We start from the raw sequence: 20644 nt of genomic DNA, 5'->3' as shown, positions 1-20644 counted from the left end.
TGGGGGAGGGGACAGACAGCTGACTCAACAGCTATGGCCTGGGAGTTTCTCACTTCTGCCTAACCTAGTCCCATAAGGGGGGGCATCAAACTGATTCTTTGCCCCGGGTGAAATAATGTCTAGCTTCCCCACTGGTACTGCCTATAAGAGTTCCAGTACCAGCCGTTCCACTCTAATAAAGTAGAACAGCTAGTGGCTAGTGAAGGGGGAGAGGGGGCTTGTGTGGCCGGGGGGGGGGTGCAGGAGTTGTCCGGTAAAGACCTGTCAAAGTGGGCCAGTCTGGATGAAGTATTTGATGAGAGTTGTAGTAAAGGGAATGTCCACACGACAGCTGTCTTTTCTGTGTTTTTATTACCCAGCCGGGTAAAAATTATTAATCAGTAGAAAGGTGAAGGAATAGCAAATAGGAGACAGCAGATTGCGGTGTAACTGAATTTGGGAGACAGTCCTGCTTCCAACGATACTTTACTTCGCCACTCCAGCCGGAGTGGGTATAGTGCACCTGGACAGGCCTCTCTCACCAGTCTGGCAAGCAGAGTGTCACTCGAACTTAGGATTAAGTCTTTGCCACAGATCCTCCCAAAAGATTAAAGACAATTATTGTCCGGAATTCTCTTTCAGTAGAATCAGCACCCGGATCTCCTTCAGGTAGTTTTGCAAAATTAGCAACTGACAGGCGACCAACATCCAGCCTGTCAGAACCCAGGTTGTCCCCAGATGAATGGACAGGCCCCTCCTGGAACACCAGCCTCATGCTTGGTATCCTTCGGACAGACTCCTCATCGGTCAGCTTCCTCCAATTGGACGGACAGCTCGGGACCCCCTCCAGATTGGGGACCCAGTTGATCACTGGGCCTGCACAGCAGATCAGTTTCTCCATGCCAACGTGGTCCCGGAACCAGGAACACTACTACCCACCCACACCCGGCCAGGAGGGCCATATGAGGGGGTGTCGTGGATTGGCTACCCCAATGGTGGGCACCACATGAGGAAGAAGAACACAGAGCGAATGGCGTCTGCTCCCTTTATACCCCTCCCAAGCATGCACAGCGAGAGGTGGCCCAACCTCCCGATTGGCTGCTAAGGAGTGATACTCACACACACTTGACCCCACTACTGCCACCTGCCGTCAGGGGGTGACGGGAGTCCCTGGACAAAAGGATGGCCCACAGTACAGCCAAGCTAGAGCAGAGACCCAAATTTAAACAATCAAACTAGTTCAAAGCTAACTATTTCTTTGAACTTTCCTCTAAATTTAACATAGCACCGGCTCTGAAAATAGCCAGGCGCTACACAAATATAATGTAAGTATTTGAATGCCGATAGACTGGCTACTGGTTCACTTTAAGGCAATAAAATAAATAAAAAGATTATGTAGGTTGTTTCTAATATTTAGCATATGTCCATATAATTAAAAGTGAAATATATATTCTCTGCTAAATATATATATATATGTATAATGTTTGGGGGTTCTAAGTAATTTTCTAAAATACGGATATTAACTTGTAAACACCAAATTTCAGAAATAGGCTTATGCCGCGTACACACGATCGGAAATTCCGACAAGAAAAGTCCGATGTGAGCTTTTGGATGGAAATTCTGACCTTGTATAGGCTCCATCGGACTTTTGCTGTCGGAATTTCTGCCAACAAAAGATTGAGAGCAGGTTGTCAATTCTGATCGTCTGTATGCAATTTTGACGTGCAGAAAACCATGCATGCTCAGAATCAAGTAGAAGAGCTGAACTGCCTATTGAACTTCATTTATCTCGGCTTGTCGTACGTCTTGTACGTCACCGCGTTCTTAACGGTCGGAATTTCCGACAGCATTTGTGTATGCAACACAAGTTTGAGCCGACATTCCGTTGGGAAAAAAAAACGCGGTTTTCTTGTCGGAATTTCCGATCGTGTGTATGCGGCATTAGGCATGAAAGGGTTTTTAAAGTATGTCTACAACTGAAATTGGATTTTAATGTGTACATCATTTCTCCTTCTAGATCAATGGAGTTTATAATAACATTCCAGCAAATTTGGAAGATGGCAAAGTCCGCGTCTACCCACAGGGTATGAGAGTGATCATTCGAACTGACTTTGGGCTTCAGATCAACTTTGACCTGGGCAACTATGTGATGGTCACTGCCCCAGTAAACTACAAGAATCAGTTGGGTGGTTTGTGTGGTAACTACAATAATGACAGACAAGATGACTTCCAGCTCCCGGATGAGTCAGTGACAACAGATGCTACTGCATTCGGAGCCTCCTGGAAGGTCCAGATCCCCGGTGTCACTTGTGACAATGGCTGTGGTGGTAGCGACAACCCATGCCCATCATGTGACGATAAAAAGAAAGAAATCTTTAAGACTGAAAACTCCTGTGGGTTCCTGAAGAAGCCTGGAGGTCCTCTGAGTACCTGCAATGGTACTATCAATCCCGACACATACTTCAACAACTGTATCTTTGACCTGTGTGCTTCTGTAGGTGATGGGGACATACTTTGTCAGAGCATTCACAGCTACGTTGCTGCATGCCAAGCAGCTGGAGTCACCATTCAGCCTTGGAGAACTGAAGCATTCTGCCGTGAGTTGTGTTCTTTTTTTTGTTCTTCTTTTTATTTCATACATAATTTCCAATGAGTTAAAAATAATAATGTACATTATCTTGATTTCTCCTGGAATGAATGTGCCCGGGAAAGACCTGCAAAATGCGGGACTGTCCCGGGCAATCCAGGACATGTGGTCACCCTAGTCCCCTAATCTACATACAGGGCGCCAGACACATGGATTTCAATAGGGTTGAACCTGGTATGGTTCAGGGGGGGGGGGGGCACTCTTAAAACAAAAAATCTCAGTAAATACTTGGTTTGACCAGTTTGTTGTAGGGGTTCTCAAGTAGCCTGCACAGAGCCGTGTTTCCAACCCTATTGGTCACCATTAGAATTGGAGAGCAAATTACAAACCAGGTCTTCTCATTCAACACCGGCACTTGACCTTGCTAATGCTCTTTTGGAAAAATTCCAACAGACACACTCGAAAATCTTCGAAGGCCATAACTGCGAAAGGGTCTTTTGAATGGGATGTCCAATAAGCTCATGCAGATTTGATGGTCAGGTGTCCACAAGCTTCTGGCGATATACAGTGGAACCTCAGATTGTGAGTAACATGGTTAACGAGCGTTTCGCAATACGAGCACCGTATTTAAAAAAAAATCCTAACTCGGTTTGCGAGTGTTGTCTCGCGAAACGAGCAGGATTCAGACAAAAGCGGTGTGCAGTACCCCGCTTGGCCTGAGGTGGGGGTGCGCCGGCGCCATTCGGAAATGCAAGGAAGCCTTAGAAACGGAGTCTTTCTGAGGTTTGCTGAGGTGTCCTCTGGCCTTTCCGGCCATTTCCAAGGCTCTCCGGCGCCCTGGTTGCATGCGGTATTGCATGCCATTTTAGTCAATGCGGAACAAATTATTTCTGTTTCCATTGACTTCAATGGGGAAACTCACTTTGATATGCGAGTACTTTGAATTACGAGCGTTCTCCTGGAACGGATTCTGCTCGTAATCTGAGGTTTCACTATACTAGTAATATATACCTAACCATTTTAGTCACTTTGTTCATCCTAGGTCCAAATTGTCCAATGAACAGCCACTATGAAGTCTGTGCATCAGGATGCTCTCCAACTTGTCTCTCTCTCTCCCCTCCATTGAGATGCAACCCTGTATGTGCTGAAGGATGTCAGTGTGATGATGGCTTCATCCTTAGCGGAGGAGACTGTGTTCCCATTTCCAAGTGTGGTTGCAGTTACAACGATAAATACTACAAGTTGGGTGAAGTATTTTACCCCAGTGGCCTCTGCGACCAGAGGTGCGCATGTACAGAGAGCGGAGCTGTAGAGTGCAAAGCTTTCACTTGTGGGCCCAACGAAGAGTGCAAAGTGATTGACGGAGTCCAGAAATGCCAGCCAGTAGGCTTGGCACAGTGCACCACAGCTGGTAATGCCCACTGCATGTCATTCGATGGCCGGGCATTTGATTTCCAAGGCACTTGTACCTACACCTTGTCCAAGACCATGACAAACAATGCCAATCTAGAACCTTTCACCATCAATGTGAAAAATGAAAAACGGGGCATCGGGAGCATGACCGCTACTAAACTTGTGTCTTTTGAAGTCTACGGCTATAATCTCATTCTTCAGAACGGAGATCGAGAGCGAGTTCTGGTAAGTGGAAGTCGTAATAATCATCCATGCAACTTGTCTTAGTGAGTTGTGTTTTAAAGTCTTAGGGCCAGATTCACAAAAGAGATACAACGGCGTATCTGCTGATACGCCGTCGTATCTCTGTTTCTATCTATGCGCCTGATTCATAGAACCAGTTCCGCATAGATAGCCAGAAGATCCGACAGGTGTAATTGTTTTACACTGTTGAATCTTAGGATGCAGTACCGCGGCCGCCACTGGGGGGAGTTCGCGTCGTAAACCAGCGTCGGGTATGCAAATTAGGAGTTACGGCGATTCCCGACGGATCTTCGCGTTTGCTACGTCGCCGCTAGTCTAGTTTCCCGTCGCAAAGTTAGTCGGTTTTTTTAGTGCCTTAACTTTACGCAGCAATCGTATTGTTGTATAAAGTATGGCCGTCGTTCCCGTGTCGAAATGTAAAAAATAACATCGTTTGCGTAAGCCGTCCAGGAATACGGAATTACTCTATGCGCATTGCTGTTCCAAAAAATTACGTCACGGCGCGCAAAGCACAACAGGAATTACGGAACGGAGCATGCGCAGTAGGTCCGGCGCGGGAGCGTGCCTAATTTAAATGGCACACGCCCATTTGAATAGGCCCGCCTTGCGCCGGAGGCCGCCGGCGTAGGTTTTCATCGCAAGTGCTTGGTGAATCAGGCACTTGCAATGAAATCTTGCGGCGGTGTAACGTATCTACGATACGTTACGCCGCCGCAGTTCTACGTGAATCTGGCCCTTAGCTTTTTTCATATTGTAATGATTTGAGTTGACACTGTAACTTGAAAAAATGTTTGCATTTAGGGGGAAGATGAATTACTGACTCACTACTGGTATGGGGGCTAAGCGGCTGAGTTATTGCTGGGAGGGGGGGTGCAAGGTGATAGTGGCTGCTGAGTGAGGCCCCGTACACACGAGAGGATCCATCCGCTGAAAAATCTCAGCAGATCGGTTTCAGCGGATAGATCCCCTGGTGTGTACGTTCCAGCGGATATTTATCAGCGGGATATTTCCGATTTCCAGCAGATAAAAATTTGTAGACATGCTTACAAATCTATCCGCTGGAATCGGCTCCAGCGGATCAATCCGGTGGTCTGTACAGACTCACCGGATCGATCCGTCCGAACCCATCCCTCGCATGCGTCGTAATGATTCGACGCATGCGTGGATATCCTTATATGACAGCGTCGCGCACGTCGCCGCGTCATCATCGCGGCGACGGCGCGACACGTCACCGCGATGGGAATTCGGCGCGGATTTCAATCCGATGGTGTGTACACTCCATCGGATTAAAATCCTCAGAGGATTTATCCGCGGATACGGTTCAGCGGACCGTATCCGCGGATCAATCCTATCGTGTGTACCAGGCCTTACTGTTGGGAAGGGGGTAGCAGGGTGACCAGAGATGCTGAGTCACTACTAAGAGAAGGAGCAGGGGGAGCTGAATTGTTGAGTCTCTGCTAGGATGGGGATCTGAGCTCCTCAGAGACTCCTGACTGCAATGCATCTGCTGTGAATTTTGAGGACACATTTCCCCATGGTATCTGCAGCTACAGAGGTCAGTAAGGGCTTGCAAATGTAGCACTACCCCCGAAGGAGCTGCTGGTTTGTTTTGGGTGGCATGTTACCTCTGTATCTCCGCTGTCTAGGGAGTTGTAGTAAAGGGAATGTCCACACGACAGCTTTTCTGTGTTTTAATTACACAGCCGGGTAAAAATTATTAAACAGTAGAAATGTTAAGGGATAGCAAATAGGAGACAGCAGATTGCGGTGTAACTGAATTCGGGAGACAGTCCTGTTTCCAACGATACTTTACTTCGCCACTCCAGCCGGAGTGGGTATAGTGCACCTGGACAGGCCTCTCTCACCAGACTGGCAAGCAGAGTGTCACTCGAACTTAGGATTAAGTCTTTGCCACAGACCCTCCCAAAAGATTGAAGACAATTATGGTCCGGAATTCTCTTTCAGTAGAATCAGCAAAATTAGCAACTGACAGGCGATCAACATCCAGCCTGTCAGAACCCAGGTTGTCCCCCGATGAATGGACAGGCCCCTCCTGGAAAACCAGCCTCATCCTTGGTATCCTTCGGACAGACTCCTCATCGGTCAGCTTCCTCCAATTGGACGGACAGCTCGGGACCCCCTCCAGATTGGGGACCCAGTCGATCACTGGGCCTGCACAGCAGATCAGTTGCTCCAGGCCAACGTGGTCCCGGAACCAGGAACACTACTACCCACGCACACCGGGCCAGGAGGGCCATATGCAGGGGTGTCGTGGAATGGCTACCCCAATGGTGGGCACCACATGAGGGAGAAGAACACAGAGCGAATGGCGTCTGCTCCCTTTATACCCCTCCCAAGCATGCACAGCGAGAGGTGGCCCAACCTCCCGATTGGCTGCTAAGGAGTGATACTCAGACACACTTGACCCCACTACTGCCACCTGCTGTCAGGGGGTGACCAGAGTCCCCAGACAAAAGGATAGCCCACAGTACAGCCAAGCTAGAGCAGAGACCCAAATTTAAACAATCAAACTAGTTCAGAGCTAACTATTTCTTTGAACTTTCCCCTAAATTTAACATTGGACCGGCTCTGAAAATAGCCAGGCGCTACACAAATATTATGTAAGTATTTGAATGCCGATAGACTGGCTACTGGTTCACTTTAAGGCAATAAAAAAAAAAAAAGATTATGTAGGTTGTTTCTAATATTTAGCATATGTCCATATAATTAAAAGTGAAATATATATTCTCTGCTAAATATATATATATATATATATATATATATATATATATATATATATATATATATATATGTATAATGTTTGGGGGTTCTAAGTAATTTTCTAAAATATGGATATTAACTTGTAAACACCAAATTTCAGAAATAGGCTTATGCCGCGTACACACGATTGGAAATTCCGACAAGAAAATTCCGATGTGAGCTTTTGGATGGAAATTCTGACCGTGTATAGGCTCCATCCGACTTTTGCTGTCGGAATTTCCGCCAACAAAAGATTGAGAGCAGGTTGTCAATTCTGATCGTCTGTATGCAATTTTGACTTGCAGAAAACCATGCATGCTCAGAATCAAGTAGAAGAGCTGAACTGCCTATTGAACTTCATTTATCTCGGTTTTCTTGTCGGAATTTCCGATCTTGTGTACGCGGCATTAGGCATGAAAGGGTTTTTAAAGTATGTCTACAACTGAAATTGGATTTTAATGTGTACATCATTTCTCCTTCTAGATCAATGGAGTTTATAATAACATTCCAGCAAATTTGGAAAATGGCAAAGTCCGCGTCTACCCACACGGTATGAGAGTGATCATTCAAACTGACTTTGATATTAAGGTCACCATTGACCTGGGCAACTATGTGATGGTCACTGCCCCAGGAAACTACAAGAATCAGTTGGGTGGTTTGTGTGGTAACTACAATAATGACAGACAAGATGACTTCCAGCTCCGGGATGAGTCAGTGACAACAGATGCTACTGCATTCAGAGCCTCCTGGAAGGTCCAGATCCCCGGTGTCACTTGTGACAATGGCTGTGGTGGTAGCGGCAACCCATGCCCATCATGTGACGATAAAAAGAAAGAAATCTTCAAGACTGAAAACTACTGTGGGTTCCTGAAGAAGCCTGGAGGTCCTCTGAGTACCTGCTATGATACTATCAATCCCGACACATACTTCAACAACTGTATCTTTGACCTGTGTGCTTCTGTAGGCGATGGGGACATACTTTGTCAGAGCATACAGAGCTACGTTGCTGCATGCCAAGCAGCTGGAGTCACCATTCAGCCTTGGAGAACTGAAGCATTCTGCCGTGAGTTGTGTTCTTTTTTTTCTTCTTTTTATTTCATACACATTTTCCAATGAGTTAAAAATAATAATGTCCATTATCTTGATTTCTTATATTAGCATTGACCTGCCCGGCCAACAGCAAATACAAAGTTTGTGCTGATGTGTGCTCCTCAACTTGTGCTGGTGTTACCGACCCTGCCAAATGTCCCGAAACTTGCTCAGAAGGCTGCGAGTGCAATGATGGCTTCTTCTTTGATGGGAAGAATTGCGTGTCAATGGACAACTGTGGCTGTTTTGAGGATGGAAAATATTATCAGGTTGGGCAATTCTGAGGTTTTCCAAGCATCATAGGGATTAAAGAAGTTGTAAAGCTTTGCGTTTTTTCACTTGTTCGCTTTAAGGTGAAAAAACACCCGATGCTTACAGGCCCCCCAGTTTACTTACCTGAACCCTGGAAAGTCCCGCGTCGTGAACGCGCTGGCTTCTTGGCCCGGGCTTCTCGGCTCTTCTCAGCTCGTCATTGGATGATTGATAGCAGCACAGCATTTAGCTCCCGCTGCTGTCAATCAAATCAATGACGCGGCGCGCCGGGGGGTGATACAGTCAGCGGCTATGGCCATGTATGACTCGAGTATAAGCCGAGGGGGGCATTTTCAGCACAAAAAAATGTGCTGAAAAACTCGGCTTATACTACAGTATATACGGTATATATATATATATTGTAAACTTTGGGGGTCTTTAAGCTCCGCGAGACAAGTGCGTAAAACCGTGTCAGTAAAGCAAAGGGTCTTTATTGGTGACCAAACAAAACAAAATAAAGCTTTTCTTCAGCATCCAAAACGTCACAACAAAAGTCCTGCTTGTTTCCAGCATAAATTAGGAAAAAGTCTTTCTTCAGAAAAACAACCAAAAGAAAGGCACATACGTTTTTAGTAAGAAGTCCTCCAGACCTTCCCTGCAGACACAGCTTCACTTCCAAACTACTTAAAGGTCCTCTCTGAGCAGCTAGCAGACTTCCATCTTGTCCTCACAGGTGCACTCTCCCAACTCACTCACTCCCTCCAGCATCACTTCCTGCTTTAATGGGTGGTTGTCTGTGAGACTTTAACCCCTTGTGCGCTGGCTTCCAGGGTTTAGGAGTGGAGGCTCCATCCCACCCAAATAACACTTTGGAGCCTCCAAAATTCCAGGCCCCAAACTACTTTATTAAGATAGAGAAGACTGCAAGCCAGTCCTCTCTGAATTAGCGCCTGCCTGGAACTTTTCACCCACTTTTGGGTGACCCCCTGAACCTTCTACCTCTATTTAAATGGACCATAGTCCAAACAGTGGTGCCGTATAGCCCCCGTCCAGGACCCACCCCCGGTGTCCTGTACATATCCCCCCCCTCTGCCTTAACGCAGAGGTGTTGGAGGCAACAGTAGACACCATACAATGGACTCGGGAGAGGGCAATGGCATTCTGATGCTGTCTCCCGGGTCTGTGCTCTACCATGAAATTGAACTCCTGGAGAGAAAGGAACCACCTTGTTACCCTGGCATTGGTGTGTTTATTCTGTCTCATCCAGGTAAGCGGAGCATGGTCTGACACCAAGCAGAACTTTCTGCCCAGGAGGAAATATCGCCCACTTGATGGCCAGACACTCCCGCTCCACCACCGCATAGTTTCTTTCAGCTGCCGTCAGCTTCCTACTAAGAAAGACCACAGGGTGCTCCTCCCCATTGATTTCCTGAGACAGGACCGCTGAACCTTCTACCTCTATTTAAATGGACCATAGTCCAAACAGTGGTGCCATATAGCACCCGTCCAGGACCCACCCCCGGTGTCCTGTACAATATATATATATATATATATATATATATATATATATATATATATATATATATAGAGATAGATAGTTTTTTTTATATAATTATTGCCAATTTGCAATGGAATATCATTATAATGCTTACATTGCTACAATGTACAACTCTATAATAGTGGTGTAACTACAAGGGTCACAATGGTCACAATTGGTACCAGGCCCTGGCATTCCACAACAGTGGGGAGGTGGGGCTCCAAGGTGGCGGGAAGAGGGACCACTGCAGAACACGGGCTTGGTTCACACTGCTGTAACCCCAAAATGACTCTATTTAAAAGAACCGCTGTTCTTTTGAATGGCACAAACGCGGTGACGTCATCGACTACGACGAGCATGCGCTTGTCACATTCGATGCCGTCACCGTCATCTTGCTACACCCTACCTATGCCTTGGAAGCTACCGTGCATGCGTCAAAGTCATTTCGAGCATGCGCGGGTTTCCACGGCGACAGGCAAGTATACAGACGCTCGGGTTTCTCGGCAGGAAAACACTGCCGAGAATCACAACGAGAAAATAGAGAGCAGGTTCTCTATTTTTCTCGTTGAGATTCTGGGCAGTTTTCTGACGAGAAACCTCAAAGCCTTGGCAAGGAAGCTGGTTCTTGCCGAGAAAACCATGCGTGTGTACGAGGCTTCAGGTAAAGGCCCTTTTCTGTTCAAGTATGACTGTAACCCTCTGCACAAAGCCACCTTAATAGGAAATGGTTTGATAAGTTTGGTGCGGAGAAACTCAACTGACCTACACAGAACCTTGGCCTTAGCTCAACTGAATATTTTTGGGATCAACTAAAATGCCAAATACAAGTCAGGTCTTCTTGTCCAATATCAATACCCAACCTCACAAATGGGCACAAATCACCACAGACACAATCCAAAATGTTGTGGAAATCCCAGAAAAGTGGATGCTGTTCAAGCTGAAAAGGGGAGGCCAAATCCATATTGATGCCCATTGTTTTGGAATGGGATGTTTAACAACTTTATATCGATGTGATAGTCGGTAGTCGGGGGTCCACAATCTTTTGATTATATAGTCCATGGTTTTTCAATTATAGGGGGAAAATTCTCATACAAAAATGTTCCTTTTAACATAATTTAACTAAGATATTTTAAATAGAATTGCATATGCAAATAGAGAGGAGCCAGTAGAGTAGGTTGGGGCTACTTACATGGAAGTACATCAAACTACGAGACAATAACCATTCAAAAGTGTACATACTTTTTTAAGTTGGCCTCTTTGGAAGACTTTGGCATTCTTGAACAAAATATGAGTCAATAGCCAGCATCAAGCTCCTTCAGTGAGGCATGTGACAGTGGAGGACCCGAGGGATGGACAGGGACAGACAAAGGGTCAGATGTGGCATTGGGGCTGCAATTTGCCCAGGTTTAATCTATGGCCAGCTTAGGTCTATGAGCTAAACAGTTCAACTAGACTGTTTTTCATGTTATTTGTCAAACACAAGATGGCATATACTCAGAAGTGTGATTTACTTGATGTTTTTTTTTTTCCCCCCATTTAGGAGGGAGAGTCGTTCCTCAGTGCTGATTGCAGACAACAATGTAAGTGCCAATCTGGTGACGTGACCTGCACAGACACCGCATGTGGAGAAAAAGAACGCTGTGGCCTTGTGAATGGAGTGCAGGGCTGCTACAAGACAGAGAGTGAATGCACGGTCAGCCAACAGAAGTTCATCACATATGATGGGCTCTCAGGAGGACCTATTGGAAATGGTTCCATTGAGGTGACATCTTTATGCAACAGTGATTCAGCTGGATGGTTCAGAGTACTCGCTGACATTCAGGTCTACGCCGGAGCAGCAACATCGGTTACCAGGCTCCATATTTTCCATCATCAAGGTCTAGTGACCATCTCCAAGAACAAGAAAATTTGGGTAAGCCACCTATATCTATGTATGAAACATGACTGACAAATGTTTATTCCTCAACTATCCCCCGTTGAACCATCTGTTAGTTAGGAACTGATTTAGTAGCTTGTGTTTTTTTTTCTTTTTTAGAGGGTTACGATAGGTTTGTCACAGTTATAGTTTTCAACCTGTTGCTTAAAGGGGTTGTATGGCTTTGGGTTTAAAAAAATAAAACAACAAACATGTTATACTTACCTCCACTGTGCAGTTCGTTTTGCACAGAGTGGCCCCAAAACTGGTCTTCTGGGGTCCCTCTGCGGCTCTCTCGGCTTCTCCCCGCAAGCACTAACCCCCTTCATGGAAAGTTCTCTCCCAAGAGGGTTAGCTTGCGGACATGCTCCCGTGATACAGCCGGCGGCTATAGCCGCCGACTGTATCACTTGGCCCCGCCCTCCGGCCGCGCCGCGTTGCGTCATTGGATGTGATTGACAGCAGTGCGAGCCAATGGCTGCGCTGCTATCAATCTCCAATGACGAGCTGCCTCAAGCAGGGGCTCAGGTAAGTAAAACAGGGGGCTGGGGGGCCCGAGAATGCAAGGTGTTTTTTCATTAAGGTGAAAAAACACGAAGCTTTACAACCCCTTTATAGTGTAACGCCATACAAAACATTTTCACATTTTTTTGAGTGGTAAGGGTTAAACCCATATAACGCTCTCCTTGATAGGCTGCTAGAAAATGTCAGGTAAATTTCGTTCTTTTTGGCTCTGCTGTAGAGCGGTGTATGGTTATTTTGGACTGTGTAAGGCTTCACTGGCTGCAGGTTCAACTGCTTCCCCGTGGCTTTTAGAGGATTCTAGAATGTAGTGAGCTGTGGTCTTGGCCAATCAATGGGGTAAGAAGCCCTGTTGGTGGCTGGGGTGTACTTAAATAGTCTGAGACCTGGAGCAGAGAGGTTCTTGTCCAGGAGTTCCCAGCCTGAAAGCTGGACTTCCCTCCCGAGAAGTCCAGCTAAGGTTCTACTTGTGCTTATCGGGGTTTGCTAAGCTGGGTGGTCTACTTGATGAGAATCTCTGCAGCTAAAAAGGGATTTCACTGAGGATCCAGTCTGGAGAGTTCACCGGGGAAATGCTTCACTGATATTAAAAGGAGGCATCCAAGTATCCAGGGACATTGTGAGTGCAAACCTGAGTGTAGGATCCTAGTGACGGTTGCAGCCGCTATCCAAATTAGTATTTGCCTGGCCTCGAACATTACTGATGGTGTCTATTATTGCCGGGCCTTAGCTAGAGGGACTGTCCTAAGAAGTAGTAATAAAAAGGAGATTGGCCTCCGATTGCTGTTCAGTGGTCATGGAGTATCCTACAGCTCCCTGTGCCCTACCCAAGTTATTCAGCAATTCATTTGAAAAAGGCATTCCCCAGATATTTCATTTAGCCAGAAGAGTGACTATTGCCTGGCTTCAATTGCCCAAATTTGGGCAAAGAACCTGAGGAAAACCTGTGGCCTGGGGTGAGCACTACACCTCTTTCAAATTTTAATTGCTTTTTAAACCTTTCATACCTACTTTTTTGCATTCTCAATAAAAGTTTTTTTAATCTAATTACCGTATATACCTGCGTATAAGCCAACCCTAATATAAGCTGAGGCACCTAATTTTACCACAAAAAACTGGGAAAACTTATTGACTCGAGTATAAGCCTAGGGTGTCCATCTGCATGCCTCACTGTGCCTCACTTTACCTCACTGTGTCCATGTGCATGCCTCACTGTGCCCATGTGCATGCCTCACTGTGTCCATGCCTCACTGTGTCCATGAGTGAGTGAGTGAGAAACTTATATAGCGCAACACATGCGAACTGAATCGCCTCTGGGCGCTTAGTATCCTTTCCCTACTGTACTTTTGCCCTCAGAAAAGATGGGTTTTGAGTTTTTTTCTGAAGGCCAGGTGATTCACCTCCAACCGGATGCTGGTTGGTAGAGCGTTCCATAGTCTAGGTCCTTGGATTCCAAATCTTCCTTCTCCTTTAGACTTGTATCTGGAGTAGATTTTGGTTGGTGGATCGCAGAACGCGATTGGGGTTGTGACATTTTAATTTTTCGCATAGATATTGGGGGGCATTTCCTAGAACACACTTATGTGTCAGACATAGTGCCTTAAAAGTGATTCTGTCTTTTACTGGCAACCAATGAAGAGATCTCAGTGAAGGTGAGATTGATCCCATTTTTTTTTCCCAGTCACGAGTCGAGCGGCCGTATTTTGAACGAATTGCGAGTGATTTGGTATTTTGGGAGTCTGAGGTAGAGGGCATTTGCATAGTCGAGTCTGGAGTTGCTAATTATACTCACCACGACTGCTATGTCGTCTTTCAGGATAAAGGGAATGAGTCTACATAGCAGGCGCAGCAGATGGTGGGATCCGCTGACTACTGACCCTATTTGTGCATCCATTGTCATGTGGGTGTCAAAAATGACTCCAAGATTTTTGACTTTGGTGCTAGGGGATGATGGTTTGTCCCAGAATGGGCGGCGGTGTCCATATTGGTGCGGGAAGTCTCTTTCGGTTAGCGTGAAACAGGAGAAGTTCTGTTTTTGAGCCGTTGAGTTTAAGGTAACTCCCCGTCATCCAATTTTCTATCAAAGTGTCCATGTGCATGCGTCACTGTGTCCATGTGCATGCCTCACTGTGCCCATGCCTCACTGTGCCCATGCCTCACTGTGCCCATGACAAGACTGACATTTAACATGGGTGCCAAGGAAGGGGTGCCCAGCTTTGAAAAATCCTTGCTCCTCAGCCGTTTGCACACTTGTAGTGGAGAAATGGAACTACATGTGTGCCAAGTTACGGGTCCAGAAGACCTACGACCGGCCGGTCACCGGACTCCCCAAAGTCACCAGAGAAATTACCATTTAACATTAGAGTCAATGGAAGGGGTGCCCGGCTTTGAAAAATCAGTGCTGCCCGGCCGTAGGTCCTCCGGACAACAAACTTTGCACACTTGTAGTGGAAGAGGGGGCTACATGTGTGCCAAGTTTGGGGTCATTACCGGGTCCCCAAAGTCCGAGAGATCAGGCGCAAAAGGTGACTCGCGTATAAGCCGAGGGGGCATTTTCAGCACAAAAAAATGTGCTGAAAAATTTGGCTTATATTTGAGTATATAAGGTATACATTCTTCTAGCCCCAAAGAAGTGGGAAGTTGCAGCCACTGAAATGCATTGACTTTTATGCAGAATGCAGACCTTCAAACACATTTCTAGTTATTACTTTATGGGTGTTCTTGATAAATACATTCAAGGACATTATCTTGCAAATGTTTACCAATGTCTAGGGATGAGCCGAACACCCCCCGGTTCAGTTTGCAGCAGAACATGAAAACATCCCCCCCCCCCAGTCCATTACCAGGCCCTTCAGGTCTGGTAGGGATTTTAAGGGGAACCCTACGCCAAAATAAAAAAAATGGCATGGGGGTCCCCCGAAATTCCATACCAGGCCCTTCAGGTGTGATATGGATATTAGGGGAAACCCCACGTAAAAATAAAAAAAAATGGTGTGGGGTCCCCCCAAAAATCCATACCAGACCCTTACCCATGCATGCAACCTGGCAGGCCGCAGGAAAAGAGGGGGGATGAGAGAGTGGATTCTCCCTCCTAAACCGTACCAGGCCACATGCCCTCAACGTGGGGAGGATATCCTGGTAGTCATTGCCACATACATTGCCACATACAAGTTACAGCATTTTCTTCCTACTCTAAAATGGGAAAAGACTCACCGGTGTTAATATTTTGCTGACACATTATTTCCTTGCATTTTTTAGGTCAATGGACTTCCAGGTGTTTTCCCCGTCACATCGGGTATTCTCTCAGCCTCTGCCAAAGACACCTCAGTTTCCATCCAGATTGGTGAAGAGTTGAAGATCGAGTTTAGCAATACCGGTAGCGTCTCAATCCGTGCGTTACAGGGCCTGTCAGAGGTGGTTTGCGGAGCATGCGGGAACTTCAACGGTAACAGTTCCGATGACCTCAGAACTCCAGCTGGAAAGGCGGTCCCTAACATCAACGAGCTTGTAAAATCCTGGTCAGCCGTGACCTCAACAGCTGGTGAGTGAAACTTTGTGAATGTTTAATTTTTTTTTTTTAAGAACCTAAAATTGCCCATGTTACATAGTTACAGTGTTGCAAGTCCATCCAGTTCAACCGTTCTAGTTCCATCTGTTCAAAGGTAAAAAACAAAAATAAGAAAATGCTTTAAAATTTTGTGTTTGACCTATTTTTAAGGGTTTTTGTTGATGAACAGATGGAAATTTTGATATTCCGCCACTTTTTAAAGCGGAGTTCCACCCATTTTTGAGGGGTGGTCTTAAACAAAAGACCACCTCTCAACAACTCGTTTTTGGACATTAATCTTATTAATTTTGTCTTACCTTTTTGGAGGTACCGAGTGTACCTCTGATCAAGCCGGGCCGCGGCCCACGACGTCACGTCCTCTTCTGCGGCAAGCTCCCCTGTTGTCTTCTGGGACATGTGCGTCCCCCAGAAGACAAGCTGGCCATTCACACAGCGATGTGCGACTCGCGCATGGGCAGTAGGAAACTGGCAGTGAAGCCGCAAAGGCCGCTTTGGGACCTGGAGCCCCGGGGATTTCTGAGAGATCCGGGTGGGATGAAATCCCCAGTTCTGGGTCCTGATTTTGAGAACAGCCAGCATACTGATTGGTCAGGTGTGTGCTGGTCTTTTAGTAGTAACCTGACCATAGTTCTGGGCTCCATCCCCAGCAGATAGAAAGTCTGAGTACCAGGAGTCAGGAGGGCTCCACGGGGGGAGCCAGTGCAGCAAGAGGCTGATAGCTGTGTGCACCAAGGTGGTCGGTGAAAGTCTGTATGAGACAGGCAAGGGCCTGTAGGGAATTGAAATAGGCACCTCCCCCAGAGGTCAGAAGGCAGGTTCCCAGAGGTCTAAGGTCACAAGGTGTGGCTGACCCACCCCCACCAAAGTGTACCGCCTACCCCAACTAAGTCAGGAAATGAACAAGTTGGGGAATGAACAAATCGGGGAAAGTTTTTAGTATACTCCTATACACCCCCCCAAAGCACATTCACATGTATGATTATGTTGTAGCTACTACCTGCGCCATTCTCGATAATTCCCTGTGATAAGAATTTAGATATACTTTTTAATTGTGTTTTACATTTTATTTCTTGCAGCAACACATGAAACAGTATGACTGCCTGACAGATCTCGGTTTTCGAACAACAATGGACACACCTAAAAGGATCTCCGGTTAATGTGAATTCGGTTTTCCCGCATTGAATGAAGGCTTTTTTCTTTTTCTTTTCTGTTTTTTTTTATTTTTAGGAGATACATATCAGCACTCTAATAAAGACTTATGTACTTCTATCAAACCCTCTTTAAAACAATTCATGTTTCTTAAAACTGCATGACATGTTAAGGACCGATCCTAGTGACACCTTACCCACTATCTACATGACCCCAACCCCCTTATACCTTACCCCACAAAACCCCAATGATACAAGGGACCACGTTGTGGAGTAAAATTGGCCTTCCGGCTTTTTTTTTTAACCATTTCAAAATTTCACATAAATAACCGTTTAAATAACTTTAAATAACTATATACACATTTCCAATACCTGGTGGTCTAGAAGACCACCCCTCTCAACTTGGACACTGGGACAACAATTATTACCTAGACCTCAGTCGCAAGACACCGACTCAGAGGCAGTATAACCGTCCGCAGTGACCTAACACTTTAACCCCTTCCTGGTTAACCCTCGTCAACCGAAAGGTACCCAATAACCCCCATACCACCTATGGGTACAAAATTTTTCCTACCCCAACTTCCAGCATCTCCTCGTCTTCCATAGACTTCCAAAACCGCCCCCAGAAAGCCTAAAACCAGGGAGGGTGGGTGGGCAGCTTCACCCTCAGTTGAAAATGGAGGAGTGACGAAACGTCACTTCCTCCACGCCAGCGACCTCTGCCGCCCCCGCCCACTCACAGCCTACCCCTCCCCTTCCCCCAGAAGGAGCCTATCACCTACGTCCAGTCCCACCCTGTCATGCAGTCCCTCTCCAAAACTTTGTTTGCTCCGTGCCTCACTTTATGTTTTCTGGTTTGCAGACCATTAACACCAACATACACAGTCGATGCCTTTGTATCTTCTGGTAGAATACTGCAGTTATTCTTTGTAATGGAAAATACATTGTGGATGCGAAAAATCTTTTAGCTATACAAAATGCATTCGTGTTTTATCCATACTGCCAGCAGGTTGGAAGATGTTCCAGGCAATCCTTATAAAAATGAAGTAACTCCTTGCTTTGCACCTTCTGTAACATTGTCTGCCAACGAAATAAAGCTTTGAAGAACCTTATGTGTCCGTATCTCCTCATCTGGTAGAAAAAGTGAAGTTCTGTACAATGTCAACCATGGATAGTAGACTGAAAGTGAAAATATCCACTTGCCGACAGGCTAACTGGGAAAATACGTACATTGGTGACGTTTAATACGAGAGTTATGGCTGCGGCTAGATGCCATAGTATTCATTTTTCCCTCAGGCGACGGTCTTTCCGGGCTTAGCCGGGCTTAGCTGGACTATCAGTAACTGGCAGCAGCTGGTCACGGAGATAAGCGAAGGAAAGATGGCCTACACTCAACTCTATGACCTGGGAGGACTGGAGTGACGTCATGACGTCACTTTTAGTTACAAGAACAAGAATAAACCTAGTAGAGGGGATAGGGCACAGAAGGGAGAGAGAAAGAAATGTCCAGGGGGACTAATGGTTAGAGAATCAGGTGAAGGTAATCATAGTAGCGGGGTGGATATTATAATATCTCAGGGAGAAATTAGTGAACAGTCCAAACCAGGGGGGTAAATAGTGTTTGACCCAAGGTCTCCATAAGGATTCAAAACTAAGTAATCTTTCAAGCAAAAAAATACAGATTTTTACTAGTAAACCAAGAGTGTCAGAAAAAGGCCTGGCCAGCAAGTGGATATAGACCACGGGTCTTCAATCTACGGCCCTCCAGTTGTTCAGGAACAACAATTCCCAACATGCCCAGTCATGTATATGAATGTCAGTGTGTTACAAAGCCTCATGGGATGTGTAGTTCTACAACAGCTGGAGGGCCGTAGTTTGAGAATCCTTGATATAGACAAAGGGTGCTTAAAAAAAAAAAACACTTCAAACAAAAGAGCCAGTTGACCTCAGATTGTTCTGCGAAAAAAGGTCACATGGAGAGGACATTCAGAATCGGTATAAATTTCCTAGTAAACCACACCTAAGCCCTGATGGAACCCTCAACAATTGTTGGCCTTTAATGATCAATGCAACAACAAATCTCACAAGCCGGAGCTTTTTTTTTTCCTTCTACCACATCCCTGGCCAATAGGAATGCATACAGTAGAAGGTGGGAGAGGGTGGGCAAGTTTAGACCCTGAAGCTTAGTCCTTTCATACAGGCCCAGTATTTGGACAAAGTAGGATGGACCTATATCCTATCACTAGTTAAAGCTGAAGTAAACCTATCCATAAAACAGTTTCATTTCCAGCACATGTCGGAAATGTAACACTCCCATTGGTTGTGCTCTCAACCAAACTGTCAAACCATCCAATGGCTGGTGTCATAACTGGTCACATGTGCAGGATCATGGCTGTTGTAGATTGAAGAGGCAAAGATGGCAGCTTCATTGGCAGAAAACTATAGGGGGGTTCTACTTACACTTTAGGGAAGGGTGATGTTCATTAACTGCTTGCCGACCAGCGCACAACTATATACGTCGGCAGCATGGCAGGGACAGGCAGAAGGATGTATATATACGTCCCCTTTAAGAGCGCGGCATTGTGGAACGTGCGCTAGCCGCGAGCCCGACTGCGGATCCTGCGGACTCAATCGCCACGGGGATACCCACATTCGTCTTATGATAAGGAAGAGCGGGGAGATAGTGATGTAAACAAGCATCTCCCTGCTCTGCCTAGTGACAATGACAGTGATCACTACTTCCTGTAATCGGAAACGGTGATCATTGTCTTGTCACGTGTAGCCCATCCCCCCAACAGTAAGAATCACTCACTAGGGCACACTTAACCCCTACAGCGCCACCTAGTGGTTAACCCCTTCACTGCCAGTGTCATTTTCAAGGTAATCAGTGCATTTTTATAGCACTGATTGCTGTAAAAATGACAATAGTCATAAAAATGTGTCAAAAGTGTCCGATGTGTCTGCTATAATATCGCAGTCACGATAAAAATCGCTGATCACCGCCATTACTAGTAAAAAAAAAAAAATTAATAAAAATGCCATAAAACGATCCCCTATTTTGTAGACGCTATAACTTTTGCGCAAACCGATAAAATAAACGCTTCTTTACCAAAAATATGTAGCACACTGGTGTGCAAAGAGGTCATTGGGGTCACTGGAGACACAGGAGTGCACAGGGGTCACAGAGGTCAATTAGAGGCACAGGAGTGCACAGGGGTCATCAAGGTCACTGGAAGCAAAGGGGTCACAGAGGTCAAGAGGGGAACTGGATTGCAAAGAGGTTCTTGAGGTCACTGGAGACACAAGAGTGCACAGGGGTCACAGAGGTCACTGGAGGCACAGGAGGGCAAAGAGATAATTGGGGTCACTGGAGACACAGGAGTGCACAGGGATCGCAAGGTCAATAGAGGCACACACAGAAGTACAAAGAGGTCATTGGGGTCACTGGAGACACAGGAGTGCACAGGAGACACTGAGGTCACTGGAAGCAAAGGGGTCACAGAGGTCAATAGAGGCACACACAGGAATGCAAATAAGTAATTGGGTCACTGGAGACACAGGAGTGCACATAAGTCACCGAGGTCAATAGAGGCACAGGAGTGCAAAGAGGTCACTGGAGACACAGGAGTGC

The 20644-nt window shown here is 46.1% G+C and overlaps 1 protein-coding gene across 1 annotated transcript in view; it reads left to right on the top strand.

Moving 5' to 3' along the window:
- The window catches only part of LOC120916150 (IgGFc-binding protein-like), a 148511-nt gene that overhangs the window by 89512 nt on the left and 38355 nt on the right, over positions 1-20644 (top strand). The window contains exons 27-32 of the mRNA XM_040326969.1: positions 1997-2576; positions 3609-4204; positions 7466-8045; positions 8141-8340; positions 11401-11772; positions 15556-15838. Coding sequence (XP_040182903.1) covers positions 1997-2576; positions 3609-4204; positions 7466-8045; positions 8141-8340; positions 11401-11772; positions 15556-15838 — 2611 coding nt within the window. The remainder of the gene's footprint in view (positions 1-1996; positions 2577-3608; positions 4205-7465; positions 8046-8140; positions 8341-11400; positions 11773-15555; positions 15839-20644) is intronic.

The sequence above is a fragment of the Rana temporaria genome, chromosome 10 (assembly GCF_905171775.1).
Source record: "Rana temporaria chromosome 10, aRanTem1.1, whole genome shotgun sequence".
Classification (NCBI taxonomy): domain Eukaryota; kingdom Metazoa; phylum Chordata; class Amphibia; order Anura; family Ranidae; genus Rana; species Rana temporaria.
The sequence above is the reverse complement of the archived record's forward strand: the minus strand, read 5'-3'. Positions and strand labels throughout refer to the sequence as shown.